Source organism: Dasypus novemcinctus, chromosome 10 (genome assembly GCF_030445035.2).
Source record: "Dasypus novemcinctus isolate mDasNov1 chromosome 10, mDasNov1.1.hap2, whole genome shotgun sequence".
Lineage (NCBI taxonomy): Eukaryota > Metazoa > Chordata > Mammalia > Cingulata > Dasypodidae > Dasypus > Dasypus novemcinctus.
Genome location: NC_080682.1, coordinates 57627209 through 57646685, shown reverse-complemented (window position 1 = coordinate 57646685; position 19477 = coordinate 57627209). Strand labels below are relative to the sequence as shown.

General features: G+C 55.2%; 2 protein-coding genes across 6 annotated transcripts in view; one reads left to right on the top strand and one right to left on the bottom strand.

Annotated features, from left to right (window-relative positions):
* NAT10 (N-acetyltransferase 10) overlaps window positions 1–4421 on the top strand; it is a 46167-nt gene extending 41746 nt beyond the window's left edge. For all 4 annotated transcript variants that reach the window (XR_009187598.2, XM_058305581.2, XM_012522225.4 and 1 more), the window contains one exon: window positions 1576–4421. Coding sequence is in view for 3 of the 4 variants with exons in the window: in XM_058305581.2 (XP_058161564.1) it covers window positions 1576–1687 (112 nt within the window). In the remaining variant the exon portion in view is untranslated. The remainder of the gene's footprint in view (window positions 1–1575) is intronic.
* Window positions 4422–8401: 3980 nt separating this feature from the next.
* ABTB2 (ankyrin repeat and BTB domain containing 2) overlaps window positions 8402–19477 on the bottom strand; it is a 184837-nt gene continuing 173761 nt past the window's right edge. For both annotated transcript variants that reach the window (XM_058305580.2, XM_058305579.2), the window contains 7 exons: window positions 17667–17845; window positions 17217–17322; window positions 16898–17000; window positions 16227–16317; window positions 12154–12222; window positions 11409–11522; window positions 8402–10086 (listed from right to left, as the gene is read on the bottom strand). In XM_058305580.2, coding sequence (XP_058161563.1) covers window positions 9889–10086; window positions 11409–11522; window positions 12154–12222; window positions 16227–16317; window positions 16898–17000; window positions 17217–17322; window positions 17667–17845 — 860 coding nt within the window. In that variant the 3' untranslated portion in view covers window positions 8402–9888. The remainder of the gene's footprint in view (window positions 10087–11408; window positions 11523–12153; window positions 12223–16226; window positions 16318–16897; window positions 17001–17216; window positions 17323–17666; window positions 17846–19477) is intronic.

The following is a 19477-nucleotide window of genomic DNA, read 5'->3' as shown; positions in this document are numbered from 1 at the left end:
GACCTCATATGTGGGAAGCAGTGCTCAGCCACTGAGCTACATCCACTGCCCGCAAAGCTCTTTAATATCTAGCTTAGTGGAAGGTGACAGGACTTTTGTACTTGCCTCTGCATTTAGTCTACTATGCTATCACACATCTTGAAGCCTCTGGAAAACTGAGTATTTGTGAGACAATGAAAGTGAAAAAGGCGAATAATGTCTTAGCATTATTATGAAAATAGTTTTGACCTCACAGACCTCCCGAGGATCTAGGGATCCCTGGGGCCCCTGGACCACTCTTTGAAAACCTTCCCTCCAAACTTTATCTGTAGAGGGGAAAAGCATTTGTAGATAAAAATGGTTCCTCGACTGGAAGCTTCACCAGAGCTTCCCCTGGGAAGAGAATGAAGCCTCTCCTGCCCTGAGCCTCTGGAGATAAGGCTTCCACAGTTGATTTGGGGATAGGGGCAGTTGGCATTGCCACAGGTATGGATTCCCCTTAAGAGTTTGTTTTGGAAACGTGGAAAGAGGGAATCTTTGACTATAGGAACCATATGTCCCAGAAATATTGTATAGTCTCCATGAATCACTTTGGTACCTTGAAAGTCTGAACATCGATGTTGGCCTCTGCTTTCTGAAGTGGTGCTCGAGCCTACTGTCTTCTCATTTCTGATTTGGAGAACACGGCAAGTACAGCACAGGCCCTTGGTGGCTTTTGCCTTCAACATGGAAGCTAGGTCTGGAACAGGAGGTCCGGGGCTGAGCTTGGCGTGAGGATAGCATTGTTCCATGCTCTCCAGAGTGTGGTCTCTCCTGACTTTCTTTTGGCTGTTGCTGCCAATGGAGAGCATCCCAAATGGAAACCAGCACTGTGGTAGTTCATGTGCTTGAGGGCTCTAAGGTAAATGTGAAAGTTTGTATTTTTTGAGGCAAGGACACTAACATATCTTTGAGGCTTGTTTTTCCTTTTTCCTGAGAGGTTACTTCATTCTTGTGACATTAATGTTTCTCGACTGAACTATTCCCTCTCTCCCCAGGACAAAAATGCTATAGGAGAGAATCTTTAAACCTATAAGGGGGGAAGGAGTGTGGCCTCTTGCTGTGAGTTTTCCATGCAGCTCTCTGAGTTACTACTCCTTTGGGTTTTCTTTTATTCATTTAGGAAAAATAAAAATAGCCACATCAGAAAGTATTGCAATGTTTTCTTTGGAGCCTTGTGCTTTATGTAAGGAAGGGGCTTTCTTCAGGGTTATTGGGATAATAGGTCCAGTTTTCAGGGGAATCTTCTTTGTGATGCCTTAGTTTTTTCGTTTGTTTTTCTCTTACTCTTGGGAGAGGGCAATTTACAGGACTTTGAAGAGAAACTCAGATTTCAGGTGATGTTAATTTGCTCCTCCACAGACGTACGTGCCTAGGAGGGCAGGCCTGGGATCTGTGTGGTGGTCCCCAACACCGGCATGTTTAGGTCTGGTGGAGGATTCTACATTGTTACAAATTATGGAAACCCTTGCTGACTTCTTCAGACAAAGCAAAATAATCTGAAAGATGTTTCAGATCCATGCTTATCTCTTTTTCCTCCTTGATTTTTTCCTCTAGTGATAAGAAAAGGAAGTTGGAAGCCAAACGAGAACCCAAACAGAATAAGAAATTGAAGAAAAACAGAGATATGAAGAACAAAAAAGATATGAAACTGAAGCGGAAAAAGTAGTGATGATAAACTTGGGCATTGGTTGGCAGACTCCTAAAGGAGGTATCCTGACTTCTGGAACCGTCTCTGGATGGATGGGTGGCAGTTTGGACTTTTATTTTTGTTTGTTTGTTTTCTGGGTTTTGTTTTGTTTTGTTTGAGGTACTGGGGCCGGGGATTGAACCCAGTTCCTTTTATGTGGGAAGCTGGCACTTAACCACTGAGCCACATTGGTTCCCCCAGTTTGGACTTGTAAAAGCCAAATGAAACCCCCATCCAAAACTGGGAAGCTAACCGTGAATTCAGTCTGTGGGCACAACTGTGTCCTTGGGTGGGCTGACCATGGCTTAGCAGAGTTCACAAATGGGTCTGCTTAGGACTTGATGGTTGGGCCAATGCCTCTGGCACTACTATAAGATTTGTTTCTCCCAAAAACAGTCCAGGGCCCTGCTTTCCCATGAGTTCTTATTTTGCTTGGGGCCCAGTTTTTCCAGCTCATTCCCACACATGTAGAAGCCACACTGACTGTTGTCTCTTCTCAGGCAGGCCCTTTGGCACATAGCCTTTTGGTGGTGCTTGGGACCTGCTGCTGAACCACTTGTCCACAAATTCACCCTGAGTCCTGGGGCATCAGGAACTCTCATCTAACCAGGTGGCTGTGGCACCACTGTTGCATGTGCCAGGATTTGTCGATTTTATGTCCCATTCTGGAAACTGGCTCCAGCAGGCCTGCTGTTTCCAGAGTCCTGGAAAAGCATGAGGCCTTACTTTAGGTAGGATGTGACATCTGAGTCCCCAAGATCTATTATTTCATCCATTTGGAAAATTCTGGGGAAGGCTCCTGTGGCTAACAGGAGTAAGGGAAGGATAGAGAATATTTTTAATAATTTACATACTAGGAAGACTAAAATTCCCTGTGAAGGCTCATTAAATCCTGATGTGCAAGCTGCACCTTGCCCTGTTTCTTTGGGTGGCTACCAAGTAAAAATTGGAGGGTAGTGAGGCTGAGGGTGAACTGTGTGGCTTGGGCTTCGCAACCAGTGAGCCTGCAGTAGAAGTGGCAGGGCACGGAAAAGGGCACCATGATCATCCAGAGGGGCCTGGCATGGTGGCTGGAAGCTAGTTAGCTGTGTCTCCTTTCCTCCCTAGCTCCTGCCAGGTCACGTGGTCCCTTCCATTTGTCAGGGACAGAAGTTATCTTTTCATACATGCTTTGGTATGTTTGATGGTATCCACTTTCCAGTCCCAAATTCCATGCTGTATTATTAAAATCTGACCTCAAAGGCTCCCTGCTGGTTTCTGTAGAATGTTCCATAGCTAGCTCAACACATAAGAAAAGTTTAAGGTGGGAAGTCAGCTCATTTGTTCTCCTGTTTTCAGTGGCCTTTCACTCTGCCACAACGATGTGAGTGGATGGCATCCTTTGTCAGTTCCCTGACTGCCTCAGTCTTCAGCTTCTACTCTATTTTTGTCTGCAAAATTCATGTGGTGGCCTTGCTTAGTATAATAATTTCTCTTGACTGGTTTTTTGCTCTGGGATTAAGAGTGGACTTTTGTGAGGCCAGTTAGAATCTGAGTTTTAGAAGTAGTATGAGGATGGGGAAGGAAAGGGAGCTTCTGGACCAAAGGGTATTGAACACATGATTCCAGAACTCAACTCCAAAGGAAGAGGAGCAAATTCGTTCCCCCTGTTCCTGTGCCTGCTATGCCTTGTCTCCAAGAGTCAGGACCTCAGGTAGGGACCTGCAGCTTCCTACCTGCAGACCCTCTGTTAAGTCTGCAGTAAGGTTTGCTTAAAGGGAAGATGAAAATAATTTTTTATCTCTATTCTTCAGGGGGGTCCCTAACCCTGCCTTTCAAAGAGAATTTTCTTAGGTGAATGTGGCCAAAAAGCAAAGTCAGAATCTAATATTGTCAGAGCCTGATGGTATCTTAAAAATGACCCAGTCATATCATCCTATATGTGAGGGAATGGAACCAGATTGGTTGAAGCTTGATTTAGTGTCTGTAGCCCCAAAGCCTTTATAACTGACTCTATTTGGAGGTGGAGTGTAAAGGACTCTGAAGCCAAATTACCTGGGCCTCATACTGGCTAAGTGTGACCTTAGGCCCTCCATGTCCTCGTCAGGAAAATGTGAGTGCTTGTAGTACCTACCTACAGTATCATGGTGAGGAGCCAGTGGAAGCTGAGCACTTAGACCAGTTCCAGCATCTAGCAAGTGCTCAGCGAAGTGTCTGGGTTCTGTGGGTTTGAGCATAAGGAAGAGAGCTGCTCAGCTACACATGAGTTCTAAGACTTCTCACAGTAAGGACTGGCTTTGTTCTAAAACTGCAACCTGAGCTAGGAAAAGGGCAGGAAAGTACATGCACTTTGCAGTGAGACCTAAGTCCTTGTAGTAGGTGTATATTCTTGAATAAGATTCTTAACTTCTCTGAGACTGTTTCCTCAAAAAAAGAAGCTGCTGTTTTGTCTGCTATGTGTACTCTTCTGTGCCTCAGATTGAGTAATTTCAATGGTTTTATCTTCAAGTTCACTGATTCTTTGTTTTGTCAGCCCCAATCTGCTGTTGAACTGCTCTAGGGAATTTTTTATTTCAGTTACTGTGGTCTTTAGCTCCAATATTTCTGTTTGGTTCATTTTTAAATATAATCTGTTTATTGAAATTCTCACTTTGCTCTTACATAGTTTTCCTGTTTTCTTTTAGTTCTCCATGTTTTCCTTGAGCTTTTTGAGCATATAAAGTCTTTGACAATATCCAAAGTCCGTTCTTCTTTGTTGATGGTTTTGATGTTAATGGTTTTATTGTGTTCTTTTAGGTGGGCCATTGTTTTTCTGCTGCTTTGTATGCTTGTAATTTTTTGTTGCATGCCATACATTTTAATATTTTAATGTAATTCTGAGGAAGCAGATATGGCTAAAATGGATAGAGCTTCTGCCTACCATATAAGAGGTCCAAGGTTCAATACCCAGGGCCTTCTGGCCTGATGTGGCAAGCTGGACCATGTGGAGTGCTCCCATGTGCAAGGAGTGGTCCCGGTGCAAGGAGTGCAGCCCCACGCAGGAGGGCACACTGCCCAGGAGTGGAGCCGCCCACACGGAGAGCTGACACAGCAAGATGATGCAACAAAAGAAGACAGAGAAGAGACAATATGACACGCAGTGAACTAGGGAGCTGAGGTCGAGCAAGAGAATGATCACCTCTGCCCCACTCCAGATGGTCCCAGGATGGGTTTCCGGAGCTGCCTATGGAGAATACAACAGACATAGAAGAACACACAGCAAATGAACACAGATAGCAGACAACGAGGGCGGGGAGGAGGGAGAAATAAGGAGAGAAAAAAGAAATTAATGTAACGCTGGAATTTAGTCCCAGACGTATCTGTTCCTTAAGTTTGTGTCCCGTTAATGATATGACACAGCTTCCCTTGAATGCCAGGGACTACTCAGAACAAACAAAAAAAAATAACCTTTCAAGATAGGCTATATGTTGACTGGAGTTCTCCTTCAGAAATTAGCCCTCCTATCAAGGAGATCAGGGTGCTCTCAACTTTTCTAAGCACATGTCTGTCCTGGTCATGCACTCATGGCCTTAGGAATTACCCCATTTACACAGGTCCAAATGCCCCCTCTTCTCCCTAGGAAATAGTCTTTGCTCTGTATAGGTCCAGGGCATTTTATTTTGTCTGAAAGCTGGAATCCTTTGACCAGACTGCTGCAGTCTGCTTCTGCACAGGCTGGGCAGGTTTTGGGACGGCAAACCAGAGACCAGTGTCCTGGTTCATTTCTTCAGGCTGCCACCAGATACAGACACACATACACCAGTGGTTTTACTCTGCTCCCTCTGGAACTGGTGCTGGCGGGATGGCTTTGCACCAGGCTGGGAGGAGGAGCAGTAACAATGCCATAACATAGTCCTAGTGGGGTTTTTTTTTTAAGGTACCGGAGCTGGGCATTGAACCTGGGACGTCATATATGGGAAGCCAGTGCTCAACCACTGAGCCACATCAACTCCCAAGTCGGTTTTTTGTTGTTGTTTTGTTTTGTTTTTAGAAGACACTGGGAACCAAACCTGGGATCTCCTATATGGGAAGCAGGCACGCAACTGCTTAAGCCACATCCACTCCCCTAGTGTTTTTTATTTTCTGCTTCTCCCCGCCGTGGTTCTCTCGTTTGTCTGCTCACTGTGTGCTCACCTTCACCTCTCACGAGAGCCACGTGCCCAGTGATCCGAGCCACAGCTGCTCTCGCTGGCTGTGGTGTCTGATGGCTTGTGGAGTCTTCTTGTGGTGAGAGGTGGTGTCTGGCTCATTGCGGCAGGAGGCGGCATCCGCTCGTCGTCGTCTTAGGAGGCACGGGACCTCCCGTGTGGTAGGCAGGCACCCAAATGGTTGAGCCACATCTGCTTCTTCCTCTAGTGTTTTTGTCTTTTTCCTGATTTGGTGTTTGGCCCAATTACTGCAATCCATTGTTTTCCAGAGCTCTGAAGAAAATGGCTTTGCCAGTTTTTGCTACTTTTTAAAGATACTGGTAGGGCGTGGGACCCAGGAGCATCTCCACCACCTTGGTGACACGGTCTAGATTAGGCTTCAGAGTGACGGTACCATGTGCGTTACTGGCTTTTTATTTGCAGAATGTAACCTGAACAGGTGTCTACATGGTGGTCGTGAACTTGTGTTCCCCTCCAAACCTGAAAAGGGATGTCCTCCCCCAGACCTCATTATCTGGCCCCCAGACAGAGTGACATCTGTAAAGCTCGGCTGTCTCAGGAACTCTCACTTGAGAAATGAATTTGGATGGGTTGCATATAAATGTCACCAGGATGGGAAAGGGGCTCCAGAAGCCGAATACAGATTCCTAAATGTTCTAGCCTGCCCACAGGCGAGGGGGCTAATGGTGGCCTGCTCCTGTGCGCCCATTCCTCATCTGGCCCCAGGGGTCCCAGAGGACTGCAGTGACCAGGAGAGGACACAAAGGGGACTGCTGAGTTGGGTGTCCTGGCAGGGAAGGAAATAAGGGTCCAGCACCTTGGGAAGGTACAGGCTCATTTTCTGAGGCCATTACCACACCAGAGCCAGTTTGCAGGCCTGGGGGCGTGGGGGAGGGGGCCTTGGGACCCCCTCTGGCCTGAAGAGGCAATTTCAAAGAGTGTGCTGGGAGAAAAGGAAGTTAGCAGTGGTTCAAACTCAGTTTCCTGTGGATTCTGTAAAGGGGTTGGGGGTGGCACAATGGGGCCGGAGGCCTTGTTGATGTGCTGTCAGGGTGTAGGGTGGAGGAGGGCACAGGCAGAGGCCAGAAAGAAGTGAGAACGTACTGCAAGGAACGCAGGGTCCCACTCACTGTGGGCAAAGGCAGTGTTCACGTTTGCCTTGGTGGTGCAGGGTCGGATGCTGCCCCCCGCCGGGGGTGCCTGTGGAGGGGCTGGAGGAGGAAGAAACTCTATTAACTGATGCTTGCAGCCCCTTGTGACCTGAGGGCTCCTGCTGAGGAGCTGCCTTTCCTCTCCCCCAGCCCGCCTGTCACCGCCAGCAGCCGGTGCAGGCCCCTGGAGGAGAGGGCCCGGTGTCCAGGGATAAGGTGCTAAGACCCCACCTTCCCAGTGGAGTCCTTGTAGCTCCCTGGAAGAGTGATTTTAAGAGTGTGTTTCTGCTATTCAGCCCTAAAGGGGCCCTCCCTTACATCTCCTTCCTTTCAATACCCCCCCCCCCACCCTACAACAAACAAAATAACAACAAAAACAACCCTGCCGAGTTCCCTCTGGAGGCCACAGAGTGAGTAGACCGTGCCTTTCAGGCTAGGTGCCTGCCTGAGCTGTGTCCTGCAGGGGTGGGGAGGCCGGCCCATGCCCAGACGGAAGAGAACTCCCTCGGCGTCCTTCAGAGGCCCGTGCAGGGGGCACTGAGGGCCGCCGTGCAGCCCCAGCGCCCTCCCTGGTGCAGGGCCTGGGCTGGGTCTTCAGGCAGCCCTGCTGGGGCTGGACCCTGGCGGAGCTTGGAAATGGGCCTTTCCTGGGACTGATCCCATGAGGTCTTCATATTGTCCCCCTGGCTCCCTTGCCCTCCCTCGCCTGTCACTGAACCACAGCTGTTCTGGGCCAGTGTTCCAGTGACCTTAGGAATTTCTGTTCCAGGTGGAACATTTTTAAAACCCCTATTTTGGTCTGGACTTTACACCTAAAATCAAGTATAACCAGGTCCCAGAAAACTCTGTGAAGCCTGAGTTGACAGCTTACTTTCACTTCCCTGCTGGTGTTCCCGTAGTGGCAACAGATGCCCCTTACCAGGTCAGCCTGGGTGGACAAGGCCCTGCCCCTGCTGCAGGTGAGCCATGGGTTTGGACTGGGTGAGGGCTTGCCAATGCCTGTGGAAACCACCCTGGACAACACAGCTTCCGGGCGCCAAGGACATGGAAGCAAGCTGGGACTGCTTGCACTTTCACTCCCTTCCTGTCTGCTCACCAGCACAGGAGTGCTCACCCAGGGGAACTATTTAAAATCATCTACTGCATTTCACAGAGGAGGGAAACTAAGGCCCGGCGAGCACAGTCCTTGTCCCTGCCTCATGGCTGGTGGGGTACGACCCAGGCATAGGGTCTCTCTAGGGAGAAGGGAGAGGGGTGAAGACAGCCCAGCCTCCTTCCCTCTGCGACATGGAACCCAAGTAGCCACTGAGTCAGCTCTGGGTTCTACCCAGCTTTGAACTCTGAGCAAGCCCCTCCCAGGAGCATGAGTCCAAGGCCATTGTTGAGTGTTTATTGTTAATGAAATCATGGTACATTTACAGTAAGCGACCACACTAATGTACAGTTACAGTATCATACAATATTACAGCAATAAAATAATGCCTATTCCTTTGTACATCCAGCTCAAAGCAGCTAGTGGAAAATATTTTCTAGGATTTCAAGCCTCCAGGGGCTTCTCAAGGTGACTGAAGTGATGCCTCCTAAATGTCCAGGGCTTTTGGTGAATAAATAGTTTCTAAGGTGTGGCCAGACAGCTGAAGGAGGTTATAGCTAGGACAGGCTGCCTGTAATTCCCCCAGTGTCCAGCCCATAAATACTAGTGTCCAGGGCTGAGGTGCTCTCTGCCCAGGAAAGCCCAGAGCCTGCAGGAGGGAGGGGCAGGGCGGAAGGCCCCTTCCCCCTGTCCTTCCTTCCCCAGCCCTTCCTTCCCCCAGCGCCCTCTCCTTTAGGACCCGGGCACCCGTGGTTCCCACTGAGAAGTGTTAGTCCCCCACTCTGCTCTCCTAAAATAAAGGAATCCTTCTCTTGAGAGACTCAGCCAGGGAGAATATTTAGGACTGAATCTAGGCCTGAGGTTTCAGAACTGACCCCTTCGCTTTGGGCCCTGAACACAGCAGCAACCACAGCCGCGAGGCTCCATGGCGGCCCTGCCCCCACTCGGCCCTGGGCGCAAAGCTCGGGAGGCAGCAGGAGGTACCCTCAGCCACTGAGCTCTTATGGTCCCCATGGGAAGGTCTCTAAGCTTAGACACCAAAGAAAATGAGAACTCAAAGTAGCCTTCTGTGGGGACCCTTCTCTCCATGGGGATCCCCAGGCCCCGTAGAGGCCCACATCAAGCCTTTCAAAGGCACAGCCTTGAGAAATAAACCCGGGGCCTTGGGCATTCGCCAGGTGTTGCCTGAAAAGGCCCTAGAGAGAAGATACATTCACTACACTCAGAAGGATGTCCACACCCCCACTGGAGCTAGTCGGAGCTGACAGGCCTGGAGGCGGCCTGGAGGTGGTCAGAGGGCCTGTTAAAAACAACCGAAAGCCAGGTGGAGCTGGACCAGCCGCCTTCCTCCAGGGGCAGGGCAGGGCAGGCGGGGGGAGGGTGGGAGCACCAAGGCCTCCAGGCAACAGCGTGTGGGGGTGGAGGGAGGAGCCACCCCTTGGCCTTATCCCCGCTTTGCCCAGCAAATGGCTAGCCCTGGGGTGGGTGCTGGGTGGGCTCAGGGCACATCTGCCTATGCAAGGACAGATCAGCCACCAGACAGGGCCTCTGGGGAAGGAGAAACAGCCCCTGGCCCCTGGCGGGCCTCCAACCAGCCCACAACGGCTGGGTCCCAGCCCAGGCACGTCACAGGCCCTGGCTCTGCGTAGGTCCAGACACTCCCGGCTGCACGGCTTCTGGCTGTGGCACTCTTCTCATCTGAGACGCCCACAGACCGCGGCCACGGGGGAGCAGAGGGGCTGGGCATGCTGGCCGGCACCCCAGACCTGCTCACACGCGGGAGGTGATGTAGACGGAGTGCACACGCTCGGCCAGCGTGCTCTGCAGGCCCTGCAGTGGGTCCAGGCCCTGCACCTTACTGCTGCGGCCGTACAGGAGCTGCCGGAAAGAGTCCTGCTCGAGCAGAGCCTTCATGTGCTTGAGGAAGAAGCCCTCGCAGAACAGGGCCAGTTCTGGGGCGTTGTGGATCTGTGGGCACAGGGAGAGGGCCGTGGGACCATCAGGACAGCCCACCCACACTGCCCCCACCCCTGCTCATCCCCCAACGCCGCCCACGGGCCAAGGCCCAGCTTCAGCCTCACCTATGGGAGGCATGCCCCAGACCTTGCATTTTGAGGTGCCCTCTCCCTTAACTAAATTCCTTTTCTAAGCATCTCCTTGGAGTTGGACCATCCTGGGTGCAAATTCTACCTGTGCCACCAGAAACATGAATGAAATCTGGTTCTCGGCTCACGTCACGCCTGCCCTGGCCCTGCTGGTTACGACTGGCTGGGTGGCCGTCCTCCCTGCTGGACTGGGAATTCCCTCATTAAGGACAGGGACGATGTCCGGCACGAGGCCTAGCACATGAGTGGCCACGTGGTAGATGTCAACAACGGCTTCAGATCAACAAATACCATGGGCGCCTGCTGTGCCGGGCACAGGGGCGTCAGGTTTGGAGGTCGGCTGAAACTGGTTTGGGACAGACAAAATCCAAGGAACCAAATAAGGTAATTACAGACATTGGCTGGTGCAGTGGAGGAAATAAAACTGGTGCTGTGGTAGAGGGACAGGGTGACGTGTGGGGGCCAGGGGAGGCCTGGTGAAGCCTGAGCGGAGAGTGGATGAAGACAAGGAGCTGCAAAGAGCTACGGGAAGACGTTATCTCAAGAGTCCTGGGTAGGAGCAAGCTGACTGCGTGGAGGGGCCGGGCTCAGGCCCACGTGGCTGAGTGAGGGGAGGGGGCACGGGAGGTGGGGTGGGCCAGGAACCGGGGCCTATGGTTTCTTCAGTCTGTGTGCAGTGGCAAGTCCCTGTAAGGTTAGGTAGGGGAGTGACATGGTGTTTTGCACTCTTCAAGAGTGGGTGGCCACTTAGGGGTGGGTGGGGAGGATTGGGGCGCTGATGATGTTCTTAGAGGTGGGTGACTGAGGTGTGGGACATTCTTAAAAAAATCAAATATGCAGTTTACTGGGCAGAAAACTGCTGTTTGCTGAGATGGGGAAGACTGGTGAGGGGCAAGTTGGGGAGAAAAGCAAATATTTATGGAGTGACGGGACTTGCCCACTGTCCCATGGTCCCAAAGTGGCACGGCTGGAACACGAACCAGGGCCCACCCCCTTGGAAGCTCAATTCGCAGCTGCCACGCTCTGGGGCAGCGGTGACCCTAGGCTACAGGGGTGCTTCTTTACCCTCCCCCCAGCTCCCTGCACCTCCCTTCAAGGCCAGCTCTCCCTGGCCGGCCGGCCGCGCCAGCGCAGAGGAGCAGTTACTCAGGTGTGCGGAGGTGCCCGAGGGCGACAGGTCCTCACCTTGGCGTACTTGTAGGTGTTCACGGCACTCTCCACGCTGATGGTCTGGGAGCACAAGATCTCACAGTGCCTCTGCAGGGCGTCGAGCTGGAACAGGTTGGCGGCGGACAGCAGCTGCAAGGGTGGGAGGAGGGCCTGGGGTGTCGGGGAGCACGGCCGGGCCTGTGACCCAGCCTCGTGGAACAGAAGAGCCTGGCTTCCTCCCAGGCACCCCGGGCCCAGCTCATCCTGCTGGCCGAGCCGAAGGGAGAGGATGGCCTGCGTATATGTTAGCTCTAGGCATCTGGGGTACTTGCTGAGACACCCTGGGAAGCATGGGATGGGCGACACGTGCTGGCTGGGATTTCTGACCCGAGGGGGCCGTCAGTTCTCAGGCACACGCTTCACCTACACGACCTCGGAGCCTGATGCCCCGGCCTGGCAGCAGATTCGTCCTTTGAGCAGGGAACTAGTGGGCAAGGCGGACCACCCCATGGGGCACCCCTCTGTGCGCCCCTGGCCGCGGTGCGGGAGACCGGGGCTTGGTGGGTCTCCTGGAACCACCCATCCTGTCAGGTGAAGAGAAAGGACCTAGGTGGGAGCCATGCTTTGCCCCCTCTCTGTGCCTCCAAATGCTGCACTTCTGAGAGCAGGGCTGAGTCCTGGGAAGGGTGCAGAGGGCGTGCGGGAGGCGCAGGCAGCCGGGACCCGGCTCTCGGGCTCCTGCTGCTCTGCCCAGGGCCGAGCGAACCGGCCAAACCCTCACCTCCAGGATGTCGGCCGTGGGGATTTCCATGGACTCAGTTCCTCCGTAGTACAGATACTGCATCATCATCTGCACGAGAAGAGGCCCTGGGTGAGTGCCGAGGGGCACGCAGCGCCCAAGTGCTCCCTGCTCGGCCACTCCCGTGCCCTCTGCGTGGTGCCATCCCTCGGCAGCTGGCGTCCGCTGGGCCCCCAGGCCTCTATCCCTCCCCTGACCACCAACTCAGGCCTGGACCCCTCATTCCCCCAACTCAAGCTGAGACTTTCCGACGTGTTTTCCCTAGAACGTCACCTCCAGAAGTCAACCCTGAACGGCTCTTCCGACGTGTGGATAGCACAGGACGCGCTTCCTTCCCCAGGGGGTTTTGTTTGATGCTCGGAACAACTGGGCACCCCCCCCAGGCGCCACTCTGCTCGGGGCCTTTTCCTCCTAGGCCGTCAGCACGGAGCAGGGGCTGCTGGCAAGCTGACCCCGCGGCGGCCTGCGTGTTCAGGCTCTGCGGTGGAAGTGACAGCCACAATCCAGACACCCGCTGGGACGTGCCCCCTCGGAAAGAACGCGGGGCGCGGGCCCAGGTGCCCCCGAAACAGCCTCGCTGACTGGCCGGGACACGCGGGGCTCGCAGCGGCCGAGGGGGCCCTGAGGCAGTCTGGGAGGGGGGAGATAAATCTAGTCCTGCTGAGGACTACGGTACAAACCCTGCCAGCACCCTGGAGCCTCGCGAGGTTCCCAGCTGGAAAAAGAAAAGCAGTTCTCTCTGGTTGGCTTTAGAAATAAGGAGCTGGCAAGCGGGTGAGTAAACACGGCTCCAGCCGGCACCGTGGGGCCCTGGGAGGCCAGGCCCTCGGGAGGCTCCAGAGGGGCCGGGGGAACAGTCCAGACGGGGCCCGCGAGCAGGCGGCGGGGCTGGGGGCCCCCGCGGTCCCCGGCAGCCCCTGCTGGAGCTTGTCTGGCATCTTATGATGGCACTGGCCCTCCAGGCCGTCACCAGCGGGTGCTCTGCGCGGCCAAGTCCCGGGCGAGTGCCCAAACGCCCTGGCCTGGGGCTGGGAGGGGGCCAGGCTTGGAAGCTGCTGGGATTCTTTGCGACGGGATGGCCTCAGGGGAGCCTCTCGGCAAGAAGGGGCCTGTGGGCTGGGGGGGCAGTCCAGGATGGCACTCCCTGCACTTCCCCAGCTGTCACGCCAGGCCCAGGCATCTGCAGCGAGCAGGTCCCCACCTGGCGCAGAAGGCGGGGCGGCCCCCTCAGGAGGAGCGGCTCCGGGGGGTGGGAGGGCGGGTGGCGGGGGCAGGTGAAGGTCGCGCAGCCCGGCAGCCCCGGCAGGACCTGGGCAGCTGCCGCCGAAGCAGGTGCCTGCGGGCAGTGCTGGGCAGGAAGGCTCAGGGGGGGCCGGCTGGGGGGCGGCAGCATGGTCCGGGTGGCAGGGTGGGCCTCGGGGCTCGCCCCCAGGCCCCGAGCGCTGGAACTCTTGAAATGTGGCTGGTCGGAACTGAGATGTGCGCTAAGTGTCAAAACACGGGATTGTAAAGACTTGGTATGGATAAAAGAGTGTAAAATTCCTCATTAATCTTTTTACAGTGATTACCTGCTTAAAGGATAGTTTGGCTATACTGGATTAACTATATCCTTAAAGTTCATTTTGCTGGGTCTTTATTTTTCAGTGTGGCTTCTAGAATATTTAAGTGACCCATGTGGCCCGCGTTTTCTTTCTATCTGGCCGCGCGGCTTCGACCTCCCTGGGGATCTGGTGTCTCCAGAAAGCAAAGGCGACGACAGCGACCTCCTTGCCGGCCTCTGCACCACGCGCACAGTGAGGTCCCTGCAGGCTGCTCTGCAACGCCGAGGCCTCTCAGGGAAGCCTGGCCCTGGACCGAGGGCCTCAAGCTGACCCCTCCCAAGAAGCCCGGAAAGTGGGGGCAACCCCCAGGGGGCTGGGGGCTCTCCCCGGGAAGGGCAGAGCTCCGCACCCAGGGGCCACACGGGGCGGGCCGGGGCCATGGGTCACGGGACAGTGTCCCGGAAATTGCCGAGTGGCCCAGGGCTGAAGGGAGGGTGAACACTTCTGCACCCTGCTGTGGGCCAGGATCTGAGAGCTGTCATCCCCGCTTTCTGTCCCAACAGCCCTGGGGAGTCGCCAAGAGCGGCTAGCCCTGGCCTGGGCACGGCTGAGGAGCCAGGCCCCCGACGGCAGGCCCGCGGGCAGCGAGCCGGCACCCGTGCCCGCCGCCCGCGCCTGCCGCCCGCGCCCGCCGCCCGCGCCCGGTCCGATCCTGCCACCTCTCGGACCTCAGTCCTGACTGCACCTCTGGCTCCAACACACCTGGACTGTGGGTTCCTTTTTTAAAATTTAATTTAATTTTATGATCTGGGGTTTCTTAGCCAAACGAGCTTCTAGAGCTTCCCTGTCTCCAGGAATTTTGATTGAGGAATGAGGAAAGAGGGAGGGGGAGGCACCCCCAAGCCCTCTGTTGCCTAATGCCAGCACCCCGGGCCTCCCACACACCTTCCCCCATCAGTCACCAAGTCCTGTCCACGCCACCCCATCTGCTTCCCTTCAACTCAGCTCACTGCCATCAGCCTGATCCAGGCCACCACCGCCACTCAGCGGGATTCCTCGATGTGTCTCCTCCCATCCCTTCCTCACCCTTCAGAGTGAACTTTCTAAACGCAAACTCGACCACTCCATACATCCAGGGTTTGAATCCCCACTCTATTACTTCCCAGCTGTGTGACCTTGGGCAAGTTACTCAACTACTCTGTGCCACTGATTCCTCATCTATGAATTGGGGATTCATTGCATCACTATATCCATGATTAACGGATGCAGAGCAGAGCCAGAACTGGCTGAGTGTCAAGGGATGGTGACGATGTTGACCTTGCATTGCTTAAACCCTTTCTGTAGCATTCCACTATCCTTGGGTTAAAGTTCAAGTCCTTCATGACAGGATCCTTGGAACAGCTTCATACTCATTTCTGCATGTTCTGAATTTTTGCCTAGACTAGATCCAAGGGCATTTCTTGCATATGCCTTGGTGACTGGCTTCTGGGGCTTTACATACGCTGTCCCCTGCCCGGCACTCCTGGTCGCTGGCTAACTCCCCTGCTTGAGACCTCCGCTTAGCCGCCGCTTCTTCCGGGGACTTCCCTCGCCGTGCACATCTGGGCGAGATGCCCTTCCCTGAGCTTCCACAGCCGCTGTGACCCTCCACGCCACGCCCCATACTCGTTTCCTTCAGCGCAAGATCCCTGTCCTATCAACTGCAACTCAACAGCTAAAGCAACACGGGCGAGAACACGTCAACTTTAGACGGTAGCTCCTGCGGTCTCCTCCCCTGAACCGCAGAGCCCTCCTGCTGCCGCGGGCCTCAGCCCCAGCCCCCAGGGTCGGCCTGGAGACCTGCAGCCCCTGCTCCCCAGAAAGGAGCTCCGGCTGGGGCTCTGCTGAGCTCCCCGCAGGTCTCCTTCTCCAGACCTCCCCGTGCCCAGCCAGCAGGTGGAGTTCTGACTACGTAGCCTTTCTGGTCTGCAGAGCCTGGAGACGGCAGGCGGGGCCCTGAGCTCCAACCAGATGGGCTCATCAGACTCTTCCTGGCTGGGGCTTGGCGCTGGGACAAGCGGTGCAGCCACACTAGTGCTTCCCCCGCTGTAACACACACGCCGCCCCTTGGGACCGTGTTAAAATGCAGGTTCTGGTCCAGCGGGTCTGGGTTGGGGCCAGAGTCTGCGTTAAGCCCCCGTGGTGCCGAGGCTGCCGGGACCTTACTCTTGCGTGTGCGATGCTCACTTGTCTTCACAGGTCGGTCTGCGTGCCTGGACCACTCTGTCCCGTGGTTAGAGCTCATGACCAATGAGGAGGACTCAAGCCACAATCGCCATCGGCACGCTACCTTCACCGCACAGGGAAAAGCCCCGACACGTCAACTGACCGTGGACTTGGCAAAGCACGAGGGCACTGAGGGGACAGCGTGGAAGACTGTGGCTGTGTCGCGTGCCCCAGGCCACACAGAGCTCCGAGCCCGGCTCCAGGGGGCATCCCCCTCCTCCCCAAGATGCAGCACTGAGACCCGCGTACCTGGAAAATGTGGTACTTCATGTCGCTGATCTCGATGGTTTTGCTGCTGTCGCCGTCGTGTTCTGATTTATTGGTCATCAGGGTCTTAAACCTGGAGCAGAGGAGACGAAACACCGCGGGCCTTGAGCATGACTTTCACCCCATCACTGCGGCTGTGACGGTCCCATCCATCACTGGATGGTTACTGGGAGACGGAGCATTTTAAAAATTACTGCTGTGCTCCCAAAATAACTCTTGGCAAGTGGCATTTTACTTCGTCCTCGCTGACAGCTGGGCCCAGCCCAGTTCTGTCCCCAGCTGCCCTCCACAAGAGCCACTGTGATGTCTGTGGCCAAAAAAAGTGACTCCTAATTCCAGAATATTCATGTTCTCTAATAGTCAAGAGCACTAAGTAAACCAGAAAGAAAGAAACCTGAGAGCTCCTCTTTGAGAACCCTGGGCCCCCTTCCTTCCTTCCCCTCTGTCAAGTCTGGTTCATGTCCTCCTAGGGGGAAGGTGTGGCCTCTGTTGATATGACCACAGGCTGGCTGATGGCAGAGGGGCTGCAGGGGTACAGCATGCCCTCAGCCCCGGCCCGTGGCTCTTCTCCAGAAACTTTTGTCACCTCTTATCTGAAAAAAGCTACCCCTGCTCCCATGGGGGTTGGGATGTGGCCATCCAAGGCTGCATACCTGTTAGAAGCTGTCACCAGCAGGACTTTATGTGCATAAAACAGCTTTCCTTCCACTAGGAAGGTGACATCTGACATCTCTTTATTGTTCAAAAAGTGAGGATCTGTACAGAAAGGGGAAAGAGGGGAAATAGCTGAGGATCCAATCACCGAGTAGTTCTTAAGCTTGCTGAGAGTGTGTGTGGTGGTGGAATGTGGGACACGGGAATGAAAAGCGGAGAAACTGAGGCAAGTATTTTGGCACTCAGAACTGAGAAAGGGGGGGAAGGCGGAGGGGAAGGGAGGAGGGCCTGGCAGCGTGGGCAGGGGCGCGCCTTCACCTAGGCGGGCTGGCAGCGTCTTCCGGATCTCTGGAATGCTGGGGATGGGGCTGCTGCCGTAGCAGTGTGTGAAGATGGCAGCCAGCTGCTGGATGACCGAGTCGTTCTGCGGGGCAGAGAGAGGCCCGTTAGCGGCCCTGCGGCTGTCTAGGTACAGTTGCAGACACGTCAGGCTAATTTCAAGTCCCGGGCCAGGACCTGAGCAGTTGCGCCTTTGCTCTTCTTTGGTAAATGCTTCCCCCAGATGGCTTTGTTGGTCAGGTGCTGGCACACAGCGACAGCCTCTGCCTCCTACAGCCGGGCTGTGCTGGTCTGGGTGTCCGTCTGTGTCTGTGTGGGTGTCCGGCTGCCTGCAGGTGTGTCAGCCTGTGTCTGCCTGCTGCTCGCGTGGTGTGGGCTCTGGAGCAGGGGCCCCGGGGCCGGGCGGGGCGGCTGCCAGGCCGCACTCACCTTGCTGGTCTTGAGGACGTCGAACATGAGCTGCAGGCCCTCGGTCACCAGCTCCTCGTTGTACTCCTCCTCCTTGATGGAGCCGAAGTCCCGCAGGAGGCTCTGCACCACCGAGTACCGCGACTGCGAGAAGGAGGTCCTCAGAGACTCTACCCAGACGTGCAGCTTCCAGGGGACGCCTGGGCCGGGCGGGCAGGGCAGGCGGTCAGGTGCGCAAGGCCCCCAGCTGTGAGCCCGGTGCCTGCAGGGCCCAGGGCCGCCCCCACCCCACGCCCGCCAGGCCGCGGAAGCCTTGACTCCCTCTTCTGGGCCTTGCCGACGGGTCAGAGGGGAGGTGCAGGGTCTGCTCGGAGGAGGTGGGAGCAAGCTTCTGCCCCAGCTCAGGGGACCCAGGCTCTGAGGATCTACAGCTCAGCCTGGGGGTTGTCCAGTGTGCTCCGGCACCCACCACTGGCTGGGTCCTAGGATTATTTGCTGGGAGGGCCCACGGATTCTGGGGGAGCAGCCAGGTGGGCTTGGACACAAAGACGCGGGTGCTCCAGAACCCTGAGACAGACCCCAGGCCTGCAGGGAAGCCTGACGAGACCCTGTCCTCTCGAGGAGGGGGCTCACCGGCACCCGGTCACTGGATCCGCTTCCAGTGCCAGTAGGATGCAGTTACTTAAAACTGCTTGGCTCGCTACAGGGCAGCTAGCAAACACCCAGCGCTCTCTGGCGCTAGCTGAAGCACCTGTTTGGGGGCTCCAGGAGGCCAGAAGAGCATCCTGCAACATGCCTGAAGGAATGGAAGGAGGAGGCTGCCCATCTGCAGAAAAGACTCATAAGTAGAGGCTCCATGCCCAGGAAGCCTGTGCCCATCCTCCACTGGAGGCACAAGCCGCCTCAGGAGCTGTTCCGCGGCTGGAATTGGAGGCTCCACTTCCCAAAAACAGGGGAGGAAGAAATTGTTGGGCACCAACTTCAGCTACTGATGAGTAAATTCAGCGGGCTACAGTATAATCCTGAGAACAACTAAAGTTTGAGCCTGTTCAAATCAGAAAGAGGCCAGGAGCCGCCATCTTAACTCCACGCCTGGCGCAAGGGGCAGCAGGTGGACTGCAAATCCTGGTGCTGGTGGGGACCGGCTTCCTTGCATCCAGGTCAGATCGCAGCTCTAGCCTAAGCCCCAGTGCCACCTCCGACTGGGAGGAAGCTGCAGGGACCCGTGCCAGCCTCTCCGGGAAATTGCCAGCCAAGCTGCGGAGGCTGGTGATCATCCTACTCTGGTGGTGCAAGCCGCCCCGGAAGTTGTTCTGTGACGGGAATTGGAAGCTCCATTTCCCAAAAACAGGGGAGGAGGAGACAGTTGGCTGCCGATTTCAGCTACTGATTGGTAGGCTCAGATGACTAAGGAATAAACCTGGGAACAGCTGGGGTGTGAACTTGTCTAAGTCAGAAAGGGGCGGTGGCGCCATTTTAACTCCACCCCCAGCCTAAGGGGAAGCCGGCCTGACCTACTATCACAGTGACAGTAGGAACCGGTTTCTTTCACCTGGATCAGCCTGCAGCCCTAGCCTAGGCTTCAGTACCACTTCTGGCAGGCAGGAGGCTGGCTAGCTCAGCACTAGTCTTTCCAGGTAACTGAGGGTACCTTTGGCTGCACAAACTGAATAATCAAAGTCTAGTGGGGCAACTTTGGTCGTCTTGGACCCATACTGCATCGATTGCTGCCCACACCTGCAGCTCCATCCCTGCCCCAGGCAGGGGAGAAAGAGGCATGAAGCTTCATCAGTCTCTCTGGGCAACTACAGTCTAGGTCTGCACGACTTGTA